The 20,258-nt window shown below is 44.1% G+C and overlaps 1 protein-coding gene across 4 annotated transcripts; it reads left to right on the forward strand.

Moving 5' to 3' along the window:
• Window positions 1–6,600: 6,600 nt before the first annotated feature.
• LOC119655894 lies at window positions 6,601–19,968 on the forward strand. Of its 4 annotated transcripts, XM_038062040.1 has the most exons (5): window positions 6,601–7,138; window positions 7,340–7,479; window positions 7,545–7,646; window positions 17,902–18,287; window positions 18,404–19,968. In XM_038062040.1, the coding sequence occupies exons 2-5, from the start codon at window positions 7,378–7,380 to the stop codon at window positions 19,896–19,898; spliced, it is 2,085 nt and encodes a 694-aa protein (XP_037917968.1). In that variant the 5' UTR covers window positions 6,601–7,138; window positions 7,340–7,377; the 3' UTR covers window positions 19,899–19,968. The 4 variants fall into 4 exon arrangements, with proteins under 4 accessions (XP_037917968.1, XP_037917971.1, XP_037917969.1 ...); XM_038062043.1 differs by lacking the exons at window positions 6,601–7,138; window positions 7,340–7,479; window positions 7,545–7,646 and adding exons at window positions 14,012–14,394; window positions 14,450–15,173; XM_038062041.1 differs by lacking the exons at window positions 6,601–7,138; window positions 7,340–7,479; window positions 7,545–7,646 and adding an exon at window positions 14,012–14,394.
• The last annotated feature ends 290 nt before the right edge of the window (window positions 19,969–20,258 follow it).

Genomic DNA, 20,258 nt, shown 5'->3' on the forward strand with positions numbered 1-20,258 from the left:
GAACGCCTTTCTCTTAGTCCCAGTATGCCTACCTCAAAGGAAAATCCACAGAAATCGCTCTCCAAGAGGTAATTGGCACGGATCAGCGGTCCCTGCAGTACAAGCAGTATACCGTAGCTACCTTCTTGGATATAGAGGGAGCTTTTAACAACGTCAGTACCAATGCCATCAAAGAAGCCTTGACTGGTATTGGATTGGAGGGGTATCTCACGCATTGGATTATACCCATGCTGAGTACCGGGATAATCCAGTCCGGTCTGGGAGGCAACCACTTGACCAGAGCTGTGAACAGAGGCACGCCCCAGGGTGGTGCCATCTCACCGGTGCTCTGGTTAATAGTAATGGACAAAATTTTACGTACATTCGACATGGAAGGAGCGTTGCGAAAGGTGTGCCTGTGGGCCGCAAGATGCGGACTCAGCATAAACCCAACCAAAACGCAACTGATGCTATTCACCACCAAGACAAGGATACCTGAATTCCATCTACCACGGCTGAATGAACAAAGATTGGTTCTTTCCTCTAATGTAAAGTATTTGGGTGTAATCCTGGATCCTAAGCTAAATTGTAGATTGAACATAGAACTGAGAGTTAAGAATGCCTGGATAGCCTTCTATGCCTGCAAGAGAACCTTTGCAAAGAAATGGGGTCTCCGGCCGAGGATGGTTCTCTGGATGTACACCGCTGTAGTCCGTCCGATCCTAACGTACGGCTCTGTTGTATGGTGGCCGGCTTTGAGCAAAAAGTACAATAGAACGAAGCTTAATAGGATTCAAAGAACCACGTGTGCAGGTGCTACTGGGTCTCTGCAGTTCTGCCTGGCAGATGCTCTTAATGTACTCCTGCATCTCCTCCCCTAGACCTCCACATTAAATACGTTGCAGCGTGTAGTGCTATCAGATTACGTGAGTCCCGATGCTGGGTAGCAAAGTCTTACGGCCACAGCAACATCCTAGACGAAGTACCTAGGAAAATCTGGTCATTCTCCATAGACTATGCCACACGCAAGCTGAACTTTACGAGAAACTTTGCTGTGGACTTTCCAACCAGGGCTAAGTGGAAGACCAGCGGGTGTTGCAAGGTTATGACACAGTATTCTTTATCGACGGAACAAAGGTGGCCTGTGGAGGCGGCGCGGGGGTTTTCTCGAATACACACAGTGTATCCAAGTCGTATGGTCTCAAAGGTTTCGCCAGTGTATTCCAGGCGGAGGTACTGGCGATATTGGAGGTCTGTCGATGGCTGAAGCGAGATTCGAGCCCCAAGCGTAACATAGCCATTCTGACCAACAGCCAAGCGACTATCAAGGCCTTGTACTCAGCGACGACATTTTCCAGGCTAGTGGGGCAGTGTAGAGATGCGCTGAACTGTCTGGGCGGCACGCTCAAGGTCACCCTCCTCTGGGTTCCTAGGCATAGGAACATAGAGGGGAATGAGCGGGCTAACGGATTGGCCAGGCTCTGCCGTGATCTTGGCAGTTCCTCGGCGAATACAGTCGATGTTCCGCTGTCGGGGACCGATTCTACTCGCACTACCTAGCAGCTGCGGGCCTGAGATGGCGAAGGCTTACGAGCTGTGCCAAGTCAAAGAGAATTTGGCCCATTTATAACAGCCCGATCAAGAGAGCTTCTGTACCAGACGCGTGCAAATGCATTCAAGATAACGGCAGTCTGCACGGGGCACTAGCCCATAGGGGACCATGCCGCCAGGCCCGGAATACCCTACAATTCGCATTGCCGAAGCTGCAGAGAAGGAAAGGAAACCCTCATGCATTTGCTCTGCGATTGCCCAGCTCTAGCTAGAGTCAGGCTACGGACACTGGGTAAACCATTATTTGGGGAGAGATTTCTAGCTGCAGGGTGGAAGAGCTGCTTTCCTTCGTTCCGAGCCGACCAGACTCTACCTCCCTGCTCTCATAACAGCAGTCACGGTCTTAGGAGTTTATGACATCAAAACGGTGCACCACAGCGCTAATTGGGCTCCTCAGAGCGGCCACTGATACCTACCTACCTACCCTTCCTCCAGAAGGTACTTTACTAACCCTACAAAGGATCCTGTTATATACAGACTTTCAGATTTTCAACGTCTCCTTGAGGACCGTCTAGTACTCAGCGTTGGGCGTTGTCCACCTGATAACCGCTGAAGGCATCCAACCGGATCCAGTTAAAGTGTAAGCGATTTCAAATTACTCATTCCAAAAATGATTAAGGATTTGCGAAGGATCTTGGGCATATTAAATTTTTACTGTCGTCTCTTGTCCAAGGCCGTCTACCCTCAATTGATCCTTAACGCCTACTTGTATGGGCCGTAGATCAAAGACTCCTGTCTGATTGCGTGGTTTCCACCCAACCGGTGATGTAAGCTACGGGCATTCCTTCAGTAAGATACACTCCTGGCAATATTCATTGATGCCTCACACATTGGCGCGGGTGCTGCGCATCACTAAATGGTGAACCCAATCTGGCAGCCGTGAAGCTTCTTTTCCAAAAAAACTGAACCCCACTCAACCGAACCACATTCGTCGTATTGAAGATGTCCTTTCCCGGATTCGTATAAGCAGAAACAGGAACTGCAGGGTGAATGGCTCTGCGGAGGGATTCATCGGCTTTACTCCGTTTGAGGGCATTTGTCCTCTATTTGGAGAGTAAGGCCGTATCCGCATCTTATGGTGACTAACCAATTCCTCCAAGGGAAGTAGAACGTCACCGAATCGCCATTGAGAACTGTTGTGTAATATTCTTTTCACCTCTTTAACTGTTCATCATCGTGTATTAGGAGACGACCGTTAACGTCCCCCACAGGTCCATTGAAAGATTTACAACCACAGGCAAGTTCTTTCGTGATGCAAACCATATAGGTACTTTTAATGGCGGACTATTCTATTCTATTCTATCTGCCGTTCGATCAACACTGTTGAACGACAGCTGGATCATATAAGCGGTCGGTGTTGAACTGAACTGGCGGTCGAAGTGCACCAATCCTGCGAGAACCTGCAGATGCAACGCGCAAACGACCTTTAGATAACGATTTCTTTCGAGGTGGATGTCAGCGCCTTTCTTATTACGGACATCCAGACAATAACAACTCTAAATCTCCTAACCGCAAATTGGTCAATTTGATTGATTTACGTTGCCGGTCAATTGAAAACCTACTGACCTTATGAGCAGGCTCGTGCTCGAGTAATGTGCCACCAATGACGAGGCGGTGGAAGCTGTAGAAATCCACGAACCTCTCACCATTATTATCACAATTGCAAAGAGCGTGTTTCCCTCTTACGTTTTCGAACAAGGAGTTAACAGAGCTCATCTTGGCATTCAAATTTCCCATCACGATTACAATGTTACTTTTAGGAAGTCCCTCCTTGACTACATTAAATTGCTTATAGAAAGCCTTGTTCTCATCTGAATCATAAACCTTCGTTGCTCCGTAACACTGTAATGTTCCTCATTTTGGGTGGGATTTACGTTTCTTCCGTCAAGTTTTCCGGAGTACAATAGCACAGTGCAGCATGAGGGAGGAATGCTCCCCAGACGCCCATCATCTAAACGCTAAAATGTCCAGCTTATGACGCTGAAACTCTCTCTTAAACTAGAACAAAAATTTCGATCCCTTCTATGCCTCTCACCCTCTGAGCAACATTCATCATCTCTTTTTTTGACACTGTGCTATTGTACTCCGGCAAGCCTGGTGCAAATGAGTGCAAATCTATATGGTTTTCAATCCAATCCCTGGTGGTGTATAGTGCGTTAACCACACCTACACGCCATTGTTCGCGGTTATCTGAAATGCTCTTCAGCCCCCCACGACTTCCCGAGACGCTTGCACTCCTCCTCTATTGTCCTGCGCCAAGTTCCCGCGATCTATTCGTCGGCCACCTTGGTAGACTGGATTCTACCTCATGCTTGAAGCTTTTGCGTAACAGTGGATTTCACTTTCCATGTGCTACTTCCATATAGCAACAAAGAAAAAACCTTAGCTCGTAAGAGTCTCAACTTAATATTGGTATTGAGATAACTGTATTTTCAGATTTTAGACAAAGCCGCAAAGACGGACTAGCGATTTTACTTCGTCGTGCGACATGCCACCGTCGAAAGTGACCTCCTTGGTCAGCGCACAAGGCAGTCATCCGTGGACATGTTTATCAGAAGGCGGAAGTGGCAGTGGATAGGTGCCCCAGCAAGCAAAGGTAACAACTCTATTGTGACTATGCCATGCAGTGAAATCCACTATCCTAAGATGGTGGACGACAGGACCACCCCAAGAATACATAAAGTAGAACAGTAGAGGAGGCATGCAAGCGCCTCAGGATGTCCTGGGGAGAACCAAAGTGAGTCTAATTTTTGCAACTTGGGTGCTTGTCCAAGACTGCGGAGTCCGTGGATCACAACCCTGGAAGTAAGTGGGTGGTGTACTTAGGACTCCCTCATTTCCTAAACAATATTTAGAGCTCAAGTGTATTTCACCTTACCGTGAAACATATGCACTATTAAGGGGTGAATGGCAGCGATATATAAAGCGAAAAAGAAGCCAGAGTGCTGAAATCACAGAGAACTAGAATCATGCCAAGTCGTCTTCATAAAGCAATACCTTAATGGCGGTCCAAAGTATCAGAAAGTTCGCACGCTGACCCTGGACTTTTAGTAGGTATCCTATCTTTTCTTGGGAGTAAGGTGGGTGAATGAGTTTACGCACATAGTGTTGGACTCCCGTAACAGTATGCCGTCGGACTACCACATAACCACTAACCACATTACTTCGGGCTACTCCTCTTGCTCTTCCAGCTTTGGGAGCTTTCAAGTCATGGAATTCCTTACAGAGAGAAGAAGAAGAAAAGCCCGAACATAACTTGCAATACGACTCCATCTGCCAGCACTCAAAGGGCACCTCTCTGACAATGTTGTATGGAGGGAGCTCCCCTGTGTCTGCATAAGGCTGCTGACGAAAACCATCCCACCTTTCACAAGCGTGTGTGCAGCGTCGTCCGCCACTCCACTGCAGAACACACAACCAGGAGATTTCGTCTTCCCAATCTTGTGCAGGTAAGACCGAAAACTTCGATGCCCACTTAGAAGTTGGGTAAGGAAGTAATCAATCTTATCATGCATTCGGTTCAGCCACGGATCTGAATTATCGATGAGCCGGGCAGTCCATCAGCCTCTTGGCTCAGTTACCACTTGGTGGGTTGTAACCAAGTGGTTCTGACTCTATAGTCAACTCACTGATCGATATGGGATGCAGGGTCGGGATTCTCTTCCTCATCAAGATGACTACTTCGGTTTTTCCCAGCGCAAGACTGAAGCCATGAGCAGTCGTCCATCCGCTTATCCGTCGTACCAATATACCATTCTTTGCGCCTCTTCAACAGTGCGTCCGGCAACAAGTGCTGCAACGTCGTCTGCATAACCGACCAGGCGCGACTCTTCGGAAATATCAAGTCTCAACAGACTATCGTATGAATCGATGGATCTCTGTTCTCCTCCTATGCTCCGCGGCTCCTTTTCCCTTGCGCTGATCAGCGCGGGTCTCGCTACCTTCCAGCGACAAAGGAAAATTCCCCCCTTCAAGCAAGCATTGAACGCCCCGAGCAGCAGGCCATTGGCGGAACACCAGTTTGTAAACTTCCGCCGGGATGCCAACAGGACCTGGCGCCTTTTTATTTTTCATAGTGAGAACCGCGTCTTCGAGCTCTCTCATTGTTAAAAGGGGGCAGTCCTCGACGCTTTCCGCGCTATTGACGTCAACCCGCGCAGGATGTCCGGGGAATAATGCCCGCACAATGCGGTCCATCTGGTCGGTACATAGTATGCAGGGCTTTCGCAGAGCCCCGATTTTCCGGGTGATAAGCTTATAATCAAGTCCCCAGGAGTGCTTATTCAGCTCGTTAACTAGGTTCTGCCAGTCGCTTGTTTTGTTTACTGGGGAGTCTCCTTATTGCTGATCTATACTCTCGCTGGCGTGTAAACGTTGTGCCAAGCGGCGGAGCTTATGACATTCCCTTTCTAGGTCGGCAATTTCAGCCATTCACGAGTGCATGGAAGACTTATCACGCCACTAGTGATCGCTTGCCAAGAAGTCTTCCAGGACTCGCCACCCGTCCACTGATGGTACCAGTGATCAACTGTTTATCCTCAGTAGAAACCAGAGAAGAGAGAACTGGATATATAGATCCTAATAAACGGTTGAAATCTATAGTGGTGACTGGATATTATTCAGTCTCTATTCTCCGGTGCTCTTTTGTCCGAAACCTAGTAGCAATTGTAAAGGTTGCCAGAGCCTTTATATTACTTTGACTTCAACAGGATCACATTCAATTAGTGTATTGACTTAAATAAAGAAGAGATCAAGATTGATTACGTCCATGCTTGACCACAAGCCAGGGTTCAATGACTTAAATTTTGTAAAATATAATTGCAGATTTTCAAAGAAAATTGTAAAAAAAATGACCCTTAAAAACTAAGCTCAAATAACCAGAAATAGCAATAAAGTTGTAAGTCAATTTACTGTTTCACTTTGCTAGGTCAAGTTATATTTGCTAGTAAAAGTTATTTTTCAATTCCAGTCCACAATTGATCATATTTTAGTCTGCATTTATACTAGAAATCCCCACGAGTTGAATTTTGAGAATTTGGAAATGCAGATCCTCTTGGATATCCTAATATGAATGCGGTTTGTATGTGTTCTTACAAAACTGTGAAATTCACCACTTTATGTTCGTTCACAGCTGATATTAATTTTCCTTTTTCCACTTGAGATGCTTCAAGGGCCTTCTAATTTTTATACCAATTCATTTTGATAGTAAGTTTTAGTGTAGACAAGTTATATTCATATTCGCAATCCCTTTAATTGTTTACTTTTCTTTCGACCAAATTCAAATTCAAATCTCCACATCTTACACCTCCAACATTCCGAAACATCGAAAACCACCAACTTCCAATGGGGCAGCACCTGATTCCAACTTGAACCAGCTAGGAACACTCGGGAATGGAACCAAAGTTATCTCTTGTCACATTACGAGGCATCCTGGGAAACTGACAAAATATCTCCTTGTTTTGCTGATACCTCGATGAGCCTAACTGAAAATAATCGCCAGTTTGTCTCTTTGCAAAGTCTGAAAACCTCCACTGCTCACTGGTTCGAAGTAAGTAAACCACTTGTTGATATTGCCCGCCGCCGCTCAGCCTCAGCGATTTCAAAAAGTCATCGCATTTCACCCCCGTTAGCTGTCAGATTTTTTGCGGCAATGCTTTCCCGCCATAATTTGGTATTTCGTTGGCCTGCTTCGGTTTGAGCGGGTTTTGAATCTGTGCAGTGACTTCAGTGATTTTTGTTACAATTTTAGCCGATTTAATGTGTTGAGTGGTGGTGAGAGCCGGGAAAATGACGAAGAAATGCATTTTATGTAAAATGGAGCTGGACGATCCCGTGAAATTGGGAGAATTCAAGACTTACAAATCGATCTCGGCGCATTACTATTGTTTGGTGGGTATCTAACTGTGTTGGTCGTGGAGTTGTGGTTCTCAATGAGTTCTGTTTCTGTTGTTTAGCTGCTGACGACCCAGTTGCTGCAGAATGGCTCGGATAATGCTGGAATCTTGGGGTTCCTACCAGCAGATATAATGACCGAGGAGCGGCGCATACGGAATCAGGTAATCTTCCACCATCATTCCAAGGATTTTGGCGCGTTTTTCTCACCTTTGTCATCTTTTACATTTTATGCCTTACGATGTGGTCAGCTGCTTATATAAATCTTTGGTTTATTGTGTCGAAAACTCCCCTGAAATGATGTAAAGATAAAAGGAAAACAGACTTCAAGATCGCTCTAGACCATGACAACTTTGATCGTAAGTGGTTGATGTTGTTCCTTGATGTGCTGAGGTGGTTTCTTTCATTGAAGTCTCTTTAACTCGAATCAAATTACCAAAGGCTTGCATTCTCTTGTCTGCTCCTCTGTTAATCGAGGGATTTTCTTGTCTCTATACGACTCACTGTACATTGGCTTATAATCCACTTTTCAGCGGCGTATGTAGCATGAAAGTCCTTCAATTACATTTAAGGTGGAGCTTGGATGTTATCGAACGTGCGAAGTCGAACCTTGGTTCTCAGCAACGCACGTAGTCTCTCTGGAACTGTCTTACTGGAACTGTTCAGTCTATAATTCACCGTTGGGCCGTACCACCCAGTTCCTGTTTACTTTTGTGTCGTCTTCTTTTTCTACCATAGATATTGCCCTTATAGACTTTCCGGGCTGGATCATCCTCATTCATACGGATTAAGGGGCCCGCCCACCGCAACCTGTTGGGCCGAATTTTATTCACAACCGGACGATCATAGTATCGCTCATAGATTTCGTCGTTATGTAGGCTAGGGAATCGTCCATCCTCATGTAGGGGGCCAAAAATTCTTCGGGGGATTCTTCTCTCGAACGCGGCCAAGAGTTCGCAATTCCTCTTGCTAAGAATCCAAGTCTCAGAGAAATACATGAGGACTGGAAAGATCATAATTTTGTACAGTAAGAGCTTTGACCCTATTCTGAGACCCTTCGAGCGAAACAGTTTCTGTAAGCTGAAATAGGCTCTGCTGGCAGCCAACAACCATGCGCGGATTTAATCGTCGTACCTGTTATCGGTTGTGATTTTGGACCCTAGACAGGAGAAATTGTCAGCGGTCTCAAAGTTGTGGTCTCCTATCTTTATTCTTCCCGTTTGACCAGTGCGGTTTAATGTTGTTGGTTGGTTGGTTTATGGTGCTGACGTTGCCACCATATACTTTGTCTTGCCTTCATTGATGTGCAGCCTAAGATCTCGCGCCGCCTGCTCGATCTGGATGAAGGCAGTTTTTACGTCTCGGGTGGTTCTCCCCATGATGTCGATATCGTCAGCATAGGCCAGTGGTTGGGTGGACTTAAAGAGGAATGTGTGCATTTACCTCAGCATCACGGATCACTTTCTCGAGGGCCAAATTAAAGAGGACGCATGATAGGGTATCCCCTTGTAGACCGTTGTTGATGCCGAATGGTCTTGAGAGTGATCCTGCTGCTTTTATCTGGCCTCGCACATTGGTCAGAGTTAGCCTAGTCAGTCTTATCAATTTCGTCGGGATACCGAATTCTCTCATGGCTCTATAATTTCTGCACTGCCCCCCTTTTTATGAATGAGATAGAATGCCTGTCCTACACCGTGAGTATTAGTTGATTAACCGCTTGATATAGCTGTTCGCCTCCATATTTAATTAGTTCGGCTGCAATTCCATCGGCTCCTGGCGACTTACGATTTTTAAGCCTATAAATTGCGTGGACAGTTTCTTCTATGCTTGGTGGTGGTAATATTTGTCCGTCATTTTGAGTTGGCGGGACCTCCAACTCGCCGATATTCTGGTTGTTGCGCAGTTCATAAAAATAACCCATCGTTCCAATATGGTCATTTTGTCGGAAATTAGAATTCCCTTTTTCTCTCGCGCAAGATGAGCATCGAGGTGTATAAGCCTTCATCCTGCTGACTTGTTGGTAAAACTTGCGTGTCTGGTGCGATTGCTGCTTGTAGTTCTCGAATTCAAAAACTTGTTGGTTTTCCCAGGCTTCCTTTTTCTGTCTGTAAAGTCACTTCTGTCCTCAACAGAGTTCGTGATAGGCCTCAGCGCGTGCCCGCTTTCTTTGAGAGTGCAGCGTTGCCTGATATTCATCATTCGTCTGTTCCATTTTAGGTTACATTAATCGCCGAAACAGCTGTTCCGACTTTTCTTGCGGTTGGGGCCAAGTTTGTGCCCGCATCAATGATAATGCTCTTCAGGTGATTGCGAAGATCATTTGTAGACGCTTCAACTCCAGGACAATCGTTAGCTGTGGTTATTGGCATCCATTTCCCTCTTATAGGTGTTACGGAGGGCTGTGCTGTGGATGGCTTCAGTACTCGCTCTCACCCGATTGTCAGAACGGATTGTAGGCGGTTCCGTAACTCGAACCTGGAGCACTATGCCAACGACATAGTGGTTCTAGTCTATTTTCGGCCCTCGTATATGTTCTGACAATCATCAAGGCTCAGAGGTGGTGGCGTTAAATCAATACGTGACCAAATTGGGTGAAAATGGTCCCGTCTGGAGAGGCCCAAGTGTGTTTGTCGACTGCTTTCCGCGCAAACCAGGTACTTCCAACAACCATTTCGCGTGATCTACCAGCTGAATACTCCGCGCATAGGCATCCTTTTGTAAGGTATGGGAGCCGATGTATCACTTGAATACGGGCTCCGTCCTTACTGCTGTTAAAATCTCCAAGTATAATTTTGACATCATACTTGGGACAGGTTTCGAGGGTACGGTTAACTGCCTCGTAGAAGGTATCCTTCTCCGACTCTGCAGTCTTCTCAGTAGGGGCGTGAACCCTAATGAGGCTTATATTTCTAAATTTGCCTCGCAAACGCAGAGTGCACAGTCTTTCGCTTATGTCTTTAAAGCCGATAACCGCAGGTTTTATTTTTTTTGCTGACTAGGAAACCTACCTCCGAAGAATTTTTGGCCTCCTACATGAGGATGGACGATTCCGTAGCCTGCATAACGACGAAATCTATGAGCGATACTATGATCTTCAGGTTGTTGCTAAAATCCGGCTCAATAGGTTGCTGTGGGCGGATGATCCAGCTCGAAAATTCTATAAGGGTAATATCTATGGTAGAAAAAGAAGACAAAGCAGACCTTGTCTGAGATGGGACGATGGCGTAGGACAGGAAGTCAGACAGATTTTAGGGATATTGAATTGGTCGACCTCGGCGTAAAACCGGGATGTCTAGAGTTCCTAAACCAGATAATGGTTGTTGGACCATCATCAATGATGAAGAAACCAACTCTGAGCCCATGGTTTACTGTATGGTTGCTATAATGCTTGCTCTTTTCCAGGAAACCGGTTACATCAACTTTATATTGGGACAGGGCGGCTAGCAACATTCGGTCTGCACGAAGAGCGCACGTTCCATGAAAAAATGCGTTTTCGTTGCCGGATTCGTCGTTGTAAACTCCATCCTGTCCGAGGCTCCTTTTGTGACTTCGTAACAGGTTGTTTTCCGTGTAGAGTTGTCAGCCGTACCCAATCCCCAACCTGGAGGACCAGTTGGTACAATTTGTCCCGTTTTAGGAGCGAGAGATTCGCCTTCATTTTCCTCTGACTGCAGTTTTTCATTAAGAAAGAACTTCAGGCGATAACCACGTGGAGGTGGAGATAGGGTTTGGTAGAAGAGTTGTTGGTGTTGGTTTTGATTTTGCTGATTTTTTGATATTGCTCTGAAAATTTAAAGAAAAACAAGTAGGAAACCGGAAGCTCAGCACTTCAGTATAAAATATCGAGGAACGATGACTGCATAAAAGTTCCGTGTGTACATAGTGAAAAATAAGGTAGCTCTCTATTTGTTGAAAAGCTCTTTCCGCACATAATTTGATCTGAAAAGCACTGTATTGATAATAGTCAACCTCATACACTTCACACTAGGAATTCAATACTATTAACAAATGTGAAAAAGCGAACCTACAACTGATACAAAAAAGGGCTGGGGAGAAGTAGATTCTTCATGAATGGAATTTTAATATTTCACTCGAATGTCAATTATTTTCAATTAATTATGACGTTAGCATCTTATTTACATGGCTTAGGGTGCAGTAAATTTGCGCGAAATTGATAAGTTTGAACTGCTATAACTATAACAATAATAGCCAGATCTCCATGAAACTTGGCACACGTATGCGCGGTACTATCTGTGCTGGTGCAAAATTTAATACTCCTAGGACTTATGAGGGGTTTTTCAGTCAATTTCCAACAGTGGATAATATCCTATTAGAAAGTTTATTTGAGCAGATATGGGAATGGAACATATTTTGACGTCTAGATTTCATATAAGCAACTCACCGTGCTTTTTTTTGAAATTATTGGGTTGGGTAGTTTCCGAGAATGAGTTCTGTCTCACTTTAAGTGTCCACACTTCGGCTAGTTATTCGCGAATTTTTAAACTTACGTCAAAACTAATATAATTATCGTCATTTTTCTTGAAGACCTGGCAACGCCCAGGACCGGGAACGTGAGCCACATCTTCTTTTTGTAGACCTACCCCTTGCAAGTCCCTGCTATATATCCATATGCCCAGCACTTGAATCAGCGGGTTGGAATTGCCCGTCACCTTACTTTGCAAATGATCCACCCGATCTTTGTTTTCCCGCTATGGAGAAATTAGCTCGCTGTCTTCTTAGGGAACAGTGACAATTGCTAATTTTTGTCCTCTAGAGTTGACAGACGTAACTCCCATCTTAAGGTTGTCCACACCTGGGTAATCACTTTTTATCGCCTCCTCTACCTGTTCCGTATTAGTGAGTCAATCCAGATCCAGATTATTTAAGGGTGCACATGGGTTCTAGACTGGAAATCGCTGCTTTCGTGCCTAGAATGGTCGGGATTGTCTCGCATTACCATCTACCCCAGCGCCTTCTGATTTGGCGTTGTTGCGGACTTCTAGAAGGACTTCCGCGAAAGATCTCCCTTTATTCAGCTCAATGAGAATGGCCTCTGACCGTGGTTTGCCCCTTCTGTTTTTCTTCGACACTGATGTCGTAGTCAACTTCGACTTTGCTACAGTGGAGCCACTGCTGTCGCTAATCAACTTAGGTTATTGTTGCTGAATTTTCTCCTGTTTTTAACGCTACCTGGTCCGCTTGGTTGTCTGCTAGGTCCTCGCCTCCTTTTGTCGATTTTTGTTTCCCCTCTGGCGAGCTGAAGGCACTGCGTTTTGCGCAACTAGAGTCTTTTTTCCTCAGCTCCTTTTCGGCTGCCATCCAGGAGTTTCGCTGGGGTGCAATAAGGCCCAGCAGTTCTTCTATCTCCATTATGCCATTTTTGACATCCATGGAGATGTTTTGCTGGACGATGGTAATAGCCTTCATTTTCCGTAAGATCATCCCGCACTTCTTGAGTAGCATTTCCTCCTCTACTCTTGTCTTTCGGATGAGGTCCATCCTCTTTGGTGGGATGACTTGCATTTCCGTTTGTTTGAGGAGTTTGTTACCCTTTTTTCCCGACAAAGTGGTGTCACGCAGCTCGGAGGTTGCCATTTTTTCTCGTGGCTCGGATTCCATGACGTTTCTCTACCCTTTTCACTTCCAGTCGTCTTCACCGTTGGGACATTGGGCGTTTTTACTTTTTCAGTAGGTGGCCGTTGTAACTTGGGGCTTCTTGCAAAGGGATTTATAGTGGGATCTCTCATTTTAGCTGCCAGAAGTGGTGAGCATGGTGTATTGCTGCTCCTTCTAAAAAATAAGGCTATTGTCGGTTGTGTCGTCATGTTTGTTGTTGTTGTCGTCATTTTAATTTTGCAAGCCGCTATCTTCTCTAGAAAGTGCAGTCACCTTAAATGATCCCCGTGATTGTCTATGCGAGCAGGGAGGTCATGCGTGGGTTGACACAAATTCTAATGGGAGTTTGTGTTCAGAGCTGGGATCAGGCACTCGTTAAGAGCCTATATCAACTGAGCTTCCACTGCTAACTTAATGGTGAACGTACTTGCAGCCTTGCCAAGGTTATTATCGGGGCAGAGGCAGCTTGTAACATTAACCTGAAACTGTTTCCACGAGATATCACACTCGTGTACTAAGCTAACCGAATGCCACAGATGTTAGCTCATGCGAAACCTATTTTGAATCGTTTACCAAATCATAAGTCAATGCCATGCCAGGTCGTCATCGTTATCGCCGCTCACGTTAGTTCACCACCAGGTTGACTAGTGGTTATCCGGGCTCTCAAGTGAGAGGTGTGATTCGACTTGGTTCGGAAATAACAAGGATCTTTGCCCTGTCTGTCCTAACTTTAACCCCCACAGAAAACAAAAACTATCATCTACATTGTTTTCACTCTGGCGCAAGACAAATGGATAAGTGCAGGAGCCAAAAATAATAATAATAATTTTGCCGGTGATTGAATGCCAGGAAGTTACGACGGTTCAGCTGGCCGTGTCGTGACTCCATCTGTGAATCTGTGGTCTTGTTATCGTTAATTTATTGAAGGCCTGCCTGATAAGCATCAAGGGATCTAACCCGTCAGCAGATTTCGTTGAGTTTGCCACTTCAGGTTGTTGAACGGGAACTTGAACGATTTTTCGGATTTCAATTTCGATTTTACGGATGGTACTCTGTAGTTCTGATGTGGGTTGCACCGGTCAGGTTGTTGAGTTCTTAAAACAACTTCGATTTAAACTGAATGGTAACATGACGAGTCACTTTTGATCGCTGACAATTATTGTAGTGACGCGTCCAATTGCTGCAATCGGTTTTGACAGATTGGCAAACATGCTTCTGCGTTACCAGCTTAATGGTGGCATTTGTTCTTGCGTGGGATAAGTAGTGCAAGCTGCTGAAAACAGTTTTTCGGAATGGGTGAGTGATGTAAGGTCGGATGGTACTAGTGAATATATCATACCATAGTTTCCAGCTGACCCCCCAACCTGGAATTGCTGTAATCGAAACCCTGTCTTTCCTTGCACCATTTTGAGCCCTTCGTCCGCGGACAGAGACGCTGCAATCATTGCGTAATCGATAATTGATTGCAACTCCTCAATGCGGGATAATGCGTTGGCGACAAAGTTGCCGTAACCGGATACGTGTTGTATGTCGATGATAAACTGTCCAATACAATTTAGATGGCGAAATTGACGTGGTGAGCACTTTTTCCTTTTGTGGAAGGCGAAGGTTAGCGGGTTGTGATCCGTAAAGATGGGGAACTCCGTTGCTTCAACCATATGATGAAAATGTTGTATCGTTAGCTACATAGCCAGTAGTTCCTGGTCGGACGCTCCGTATTTACGTTCCGCTAGACCGAGCTTTCTTGAAAAGAAGGCTAATGGTTGCCAGCAACAATTAATCCGCTGTTGGAGGACTGCTCCAATCGCTCAAAGGTGGATCAGATTTTGGATGTGGAAGCAGCGTCGCCTGTTTCAGTGCGGTTTTGGAAGCTTGAAAAGCTGCGGTAGATTCGCTGGTCCAATTGATTGGTGAATTTCCTTTAATTTTGCCGTGAAGAGTCTCGCTGCGTGGTGCTTGTACTGCTGCTGCTCTGGGTATGAACCTTCTGTAAAAAGTCAACACACCCAAGGATGCTCTAAATTGCTTCACGCTGGTTGGTTCTGGGTATAATTGGATCGATTTGACTTTGATTGGTAAGGAACGTGTCCCATGAAACAATAAACCCTAAGAAACAGTGTTAACACCCTCATTAATGTTTTTGCTAAAATCTTAAACGGAATGGTACCAGATTGGCAGCATTTATGGAGAACTAAAATTCCTTATCGAAAACAACCATATGTATAGAAAATGACGCTCGTCCACCTCTTGCCTAAATGAAACATATCATCGATGTAGTTCATTCAATTTATGTGATCTTTGCTCTTGCAAATGAACAGCAAAAGATCTAACCAGGATCAAAGAACGAAACCCGGCTGTTGTTCAGGCTGTGCAAGGAAATTTGAATGCGAAAAGTGGACTGTCGAGGTCGTGGAAAATGTTTCAACTAATTTTTGACAACAAGGAAATGAATGATTGCCAAAAGCTTTTTCCGAGTTTCATTGTTGTAACCTCAGGAATTGCTTGTCGGAGACAAAGCCAAGGTTTTTGAGGATGAATCAAGAAGGCTTGTAGCGAAGGATCACTTTCTGGTAGCTGTGAATGCGACAGCAGTCGAGAACGAAGCTGGGTTCAGTTTTTTGTAGTCAAGAAAATTCCAATCTTCATTTTAGGGAAGAAAACATTTCAAAACTGTCAGAGAGAGAGGCTTAAAATAAAAAGGTATTTTGTTAAATACTCTGGATATCACATCCCATGGTAAACAAAAAGAAGGGGGTCCAAACAAGTCGGAATTTGACACCTATATTTAATTGTGTATGGTGACAATAATTCAATGATACGTAGGTATGATTTGACGAAAGTTTAGAACGTTTGGTTGACTCCATCAGCACTACTTGTCGTTTAGCGTTATTTAAATAGGATTCTCTGGAAGACAGCATCGTATGATTAATTACCTTGATCAGATGATCAGAACCTTGATTTTGTTGGTATTTATATAACTACGTCCAGAAACTTTTTAAAGTTGCAAAGGTCTCTATAGAAGACTAGTTAGTTGCTTGGATTTTTCGCTCTCCATGGGGAAAGGTTGAGAAAACACACAATGTAGCCCCAGCGCTAGGAATTGAACAAGTTTGTGTTCAGGTGATATTTCCCAAAGGTTGTAAATTTTAAAGGCTATTTTGTATATATTGATTTTTCTGAAGACGAGAAAAGAGTCTTTTAAGTGATATCTCATATGGAGCATATGTGATAGATCAAACCAGAGCACATCTTTACAAAATAAGAATCCAAGACCCGATAATATTTGAGAAATAAAGTATTTTCTCTAAAATATGCATTAACGTGAGATATTTAAATCGCTCAGTTCTGTCAGCGGCAATGACCTGTCCAGAACTTACCGATTTAAATGTCTCAGATCAATGCTATCAGCTAATGGAGAACTGCGTAATGAAATTGCTTCACGCATTAACGCAATCTGGATGAAGTGGCATTCCACAACTGGTGTTCTTTGTGATCGACGTATCAGCGAACGTTTCAAATCTAAAATTTACCGTAATGTCGTCCGTCCTGCTGCTCTCTATAGTTCTGTTGGACGACTATCAAAGACAATGAACGGCGTCTTGCGGTAATGTAGACGGAGATGGTGCGTTGGACTGGTGGTGTGACACGTTGTGATCACATCCGAAGCGGGGATATCCGCGATAGATATGGGGTTGCACTGATCGTGGAAAAAATGCGAGTGAGGCGTTTTCAATGGTATGGTCACAAACATCGAAGTCAGTGGTAAGCGACCAAAAGGCCGGCCGAAACCACGATGGCTTGATACGCTAGATGGGAATTTAAAAGCCTCGCAATTACATCCAGATCAGGTATTTGATAAAATAAAGTGGCGAAACCGATCACAACGAGTGGACCCCGCTGGTGAACGGAACAAAGGATGAAGAAAAAGAAGAAGATATGGGAACCAACGAGTGCATGACAGCTCCGTGTCACATACAACTTGGCATGTGTATGCATGAAATTGTCCGCTATGTCGGTGCATGTATTACTCCTAGGATGAACTTAAGGGGGGTTTTTCAGTCAATTTGTAACAGTAGGTAATATACTATTAGTAAGTTTATTTGAGCCGGTATCGGAATGGGACATTTTGAGGCGTAGATTTCATCTAAGTGTACTACCCTGATTTTTTCGGATTTTTAGGTTGGGTAGTTTCCGAAAATGAGTCCTGTCTCACTTTAAGTGCGTACATTTTGACTCCTTACTCGAGCACTTTGCAATACAGGCCAAAACTAATAACAATTGCGGATAATACTAAAGGAGGCCTTTCATTTGATATCCTACACGACTATATCCAGTTAAAAAAAATGTTAAATCCCTCCTTTGCATGTAGCGCTCCTTTAAATTCGTGGGATTTCTTCGTTTCCATCTGTCCACTAAATTTCGTTCAGATTAGTTTAGCCGTTTAGGAGAAAAGTGCGTGTGACAGACAGATAAACAGACAGTGAATCGATTTTCATAAGGTTTTCTTTAACACAAAACTTTAAAAAGCGACAAGAAGTTCTCAATGGTCATACCATAGGAATGAGGTGATTTTAAACAATAAAGATTCTCCCAAAGTTAAATCACTTATCTTATATTCTAAGCGATCATAAATTGGTCTAGATTTCTATACGTCGTCTTCATCGGTCCCTAAGATATTAACAAATATTTCTTCCTGCAAATATTCACTTCCTATCTTTTCTATTTGGACGGTAAAAAGTTCGTAGGCTAGATCTTTTCGAGAAGTAGTACAGAATGTATAGAGACAAACTCGTTATTTCACAGATATGTTGCTTCTGCAAAAAGCCCAGTGCCAATTTGGCATGCTGTGCTCCAAAATGCTCTCGTGTCTTTCATCTATACTGCGGCCTAGAGAATGATGCTATCTGCCACTTCAAGGATGATTACAGAACCATTTGCGGCAAACATCATCATCAGGAAAGGAAAAAGTGTACGAAAAACGACGAATGCGTCATTTGCTGCGAAAGTATGGGCGCATATCATCGGGTTCTTAGTATACTGGCGCCTTGCTGCCGATCGGGTTGGTTTCATAAGTGGTGTATCGCTAAGTTTGCACTAAATGCCGGATATTTTTTCAAATGCCCGCTTTGTAACAACCGAGACGTTTTTCGCGCACGTTTAGTTCACAAGGGGATCTTTGTTCCAGATCGGTAAGTGGATTTGCTTATTTAAGTGCAATTGGTATTGGCTTTCGCGGTAGCTGCATAGCTACAGTCAGTATTGTATTTTGAAGCTTTATTTACAAGTTCTATTACGATTTTTGCAGAGATGCTACTTGGGAACTGGAGCCTAATGCATTTTCTGAGCTCCTGGTTCGCCCGGATTCATGCTCGGCAGAAAATTGTAAGTGTCCCCGCGGTCGTTCTTATCGTTGCTATCCATACGTGCTTCTTACTTGCAATACCTGTGGGTCAAAGGCAGCCCACACGCTATGTATGCCTGAGGCTGTTGAAACTTATACTTGCGACGGGTGCTCCACGATTATATCCAATAACCAGCCGGAGTCTCAAAACCGTAGTATTGCTGACGTACCAAATATTGAAGACAATGATAATAACAACGAGGCCGAAAATGAAAACGTCGACGTAGAAAATCTTGATGAAGAAGATCAAGACGGGAATGAATCCGTTGATTCTTTATTGCTAGCATATGTGAGGCGAAAAGATGTGTCAAGTAATGGAGGAAGAGAGAGTGCAGGATCAACAGACGTATCCGGCGACTCAGTGCTGTTTGAGGAGAGCAAAGAAGAAAAGAAGAATTTCAAAGATGACATATCCGAAGAAGACATCAATTTAATATACAAATCCGTTCGAAAGCGTAAGACTAGCCTAATTGACAGCAGCTCTGGTGACTTAAGTTTCTTTTCAAAGCGAGCCAAAGGAAGCTCTGCTTCAATAGATTCCTTGTTTTTCGATGAAATAAACAGATCGTTTCATGACACCGATAATGGTTGTGCTAAAGCCAAATCAGATTCGCCAACCATTTGTTCGGACGAAGTGCTATTCAAATCAAAAGCACTACACCCTGTTACGCCAACGACTGAGCTATTAGCAGACTCGAAATGTATAGCATCGGCGAAAACATTAAGCTTAAAGAAAAAGAAGAGTGGAGGAGATTTGACATTAGAAGTATTCCAGACTTTCGGGAATGGACAGGCTCCTGTTGATTCCGAGGAAAAAGTATCGAGTTTTCAATGCGTGGACAGTGAAGCATCGCCAAATGAAAAGGAAGACAGCATTATTGTACTATCGGATTCGTCCTCAGATGTACCCGCGCAATCATCAGATTTATCATACTCGCCGTCGCCAGACACAGATCAATCGACGAGCACTCCGAGCTCTACTAGTACACAATCAGTTTCATCTGAGTCATTTTCAACTTATTCAAGTAATTCCCACCGCCATGTGTCTCGTATTGCTCCACTGAGTGGCTCATCTAATGCAAGAGTGACGCGATTACGAAATCGAGCCAAGTCAATGTATGCGGATTGTCCTGATAAAGGTGTTCAGGTTTACCGTCGAAGTACGCGTCTTAGATCGAAATCTAATTCAAATGTACGCAGAAGTCTTCGACTTCGCGCAAAGTCCACAGATAAAATTTACAAAGATGATTTGATATACATCACAGAGTTGGAAGATAATGAAATCAAAAGAAAGCCATTTTGTAGCGAGAAAGATATTTTACACCTTTTTGTTGAACGTGTTAATTGTGATAATAGCCTGGAACGGAGTAAATTTAATGGGGAGTTGATTTTTAACTGATTTTATACATTTTTATTGCAAATATTGAGAGATGAACGTTTTAAATATAGAAAGTATTAAGTATTATCGATTTTGTGCGTTTCAATTATATTTCTGGGATTGGTTTTTAATTCGGTTCTATCGACCCTCTCTTTTGGGGTCATACGGTATGTATATGCTATTTGTCCTTTGCAGGACTTCTTAACAACAGATATTCGCCAAGCACAGCCAGCTCGCGAATAATGCATTGGTTATTCGTCTCTTTTGTTGCTACTTCCGCTCGCCGACGCAGACAGAGATTTTTAATGCGAAGGAGCTCTAAGTTGATGTTTGCGCTAGGCTACTTGTACTGTCAACTTTTCGTTAACGATAAGGTAGGGT

This window comes from Hermetia illucens, chromosome 4, assembly GCF_905115235.1.
Source record: "Hermetia illucens chromosome 4, iHerIll2.2.curated.20191125, whole genome shotgun sequence".
Classification (NCBI taxonomy): domain Eukaryota; kingdom Metazoa; phylum Arthropoda; class Insecta; order Diptera; family Stratiomyidae; genus Hermetia; species Hermetia illucens.

Bases quoted from the DNA above. Each gene is read 5' to 3' on its own strand.
- LOC119655894 (XM_038062040.1), top strand. From the start codon at position 7,378: ATGACGAAGAAATGCATTTTATGTAAAATGGAGCTGGACGATCCCGTG. The intron at 7,480-7,544 runs GTGGGTATCTAA...TCTGTTGTTTAG, and splicing joins CGGCGCATTACTATTGTTTG to CTGCTGACGACCCAGTTGCT. The intron at 18,288-18,403 runs GTAAGTGGATTT...CGATTTTTGCAG, and splicing joins GGGATCTTTGTTCCAGATCG to AGATGCTACTTGGGAACTGG.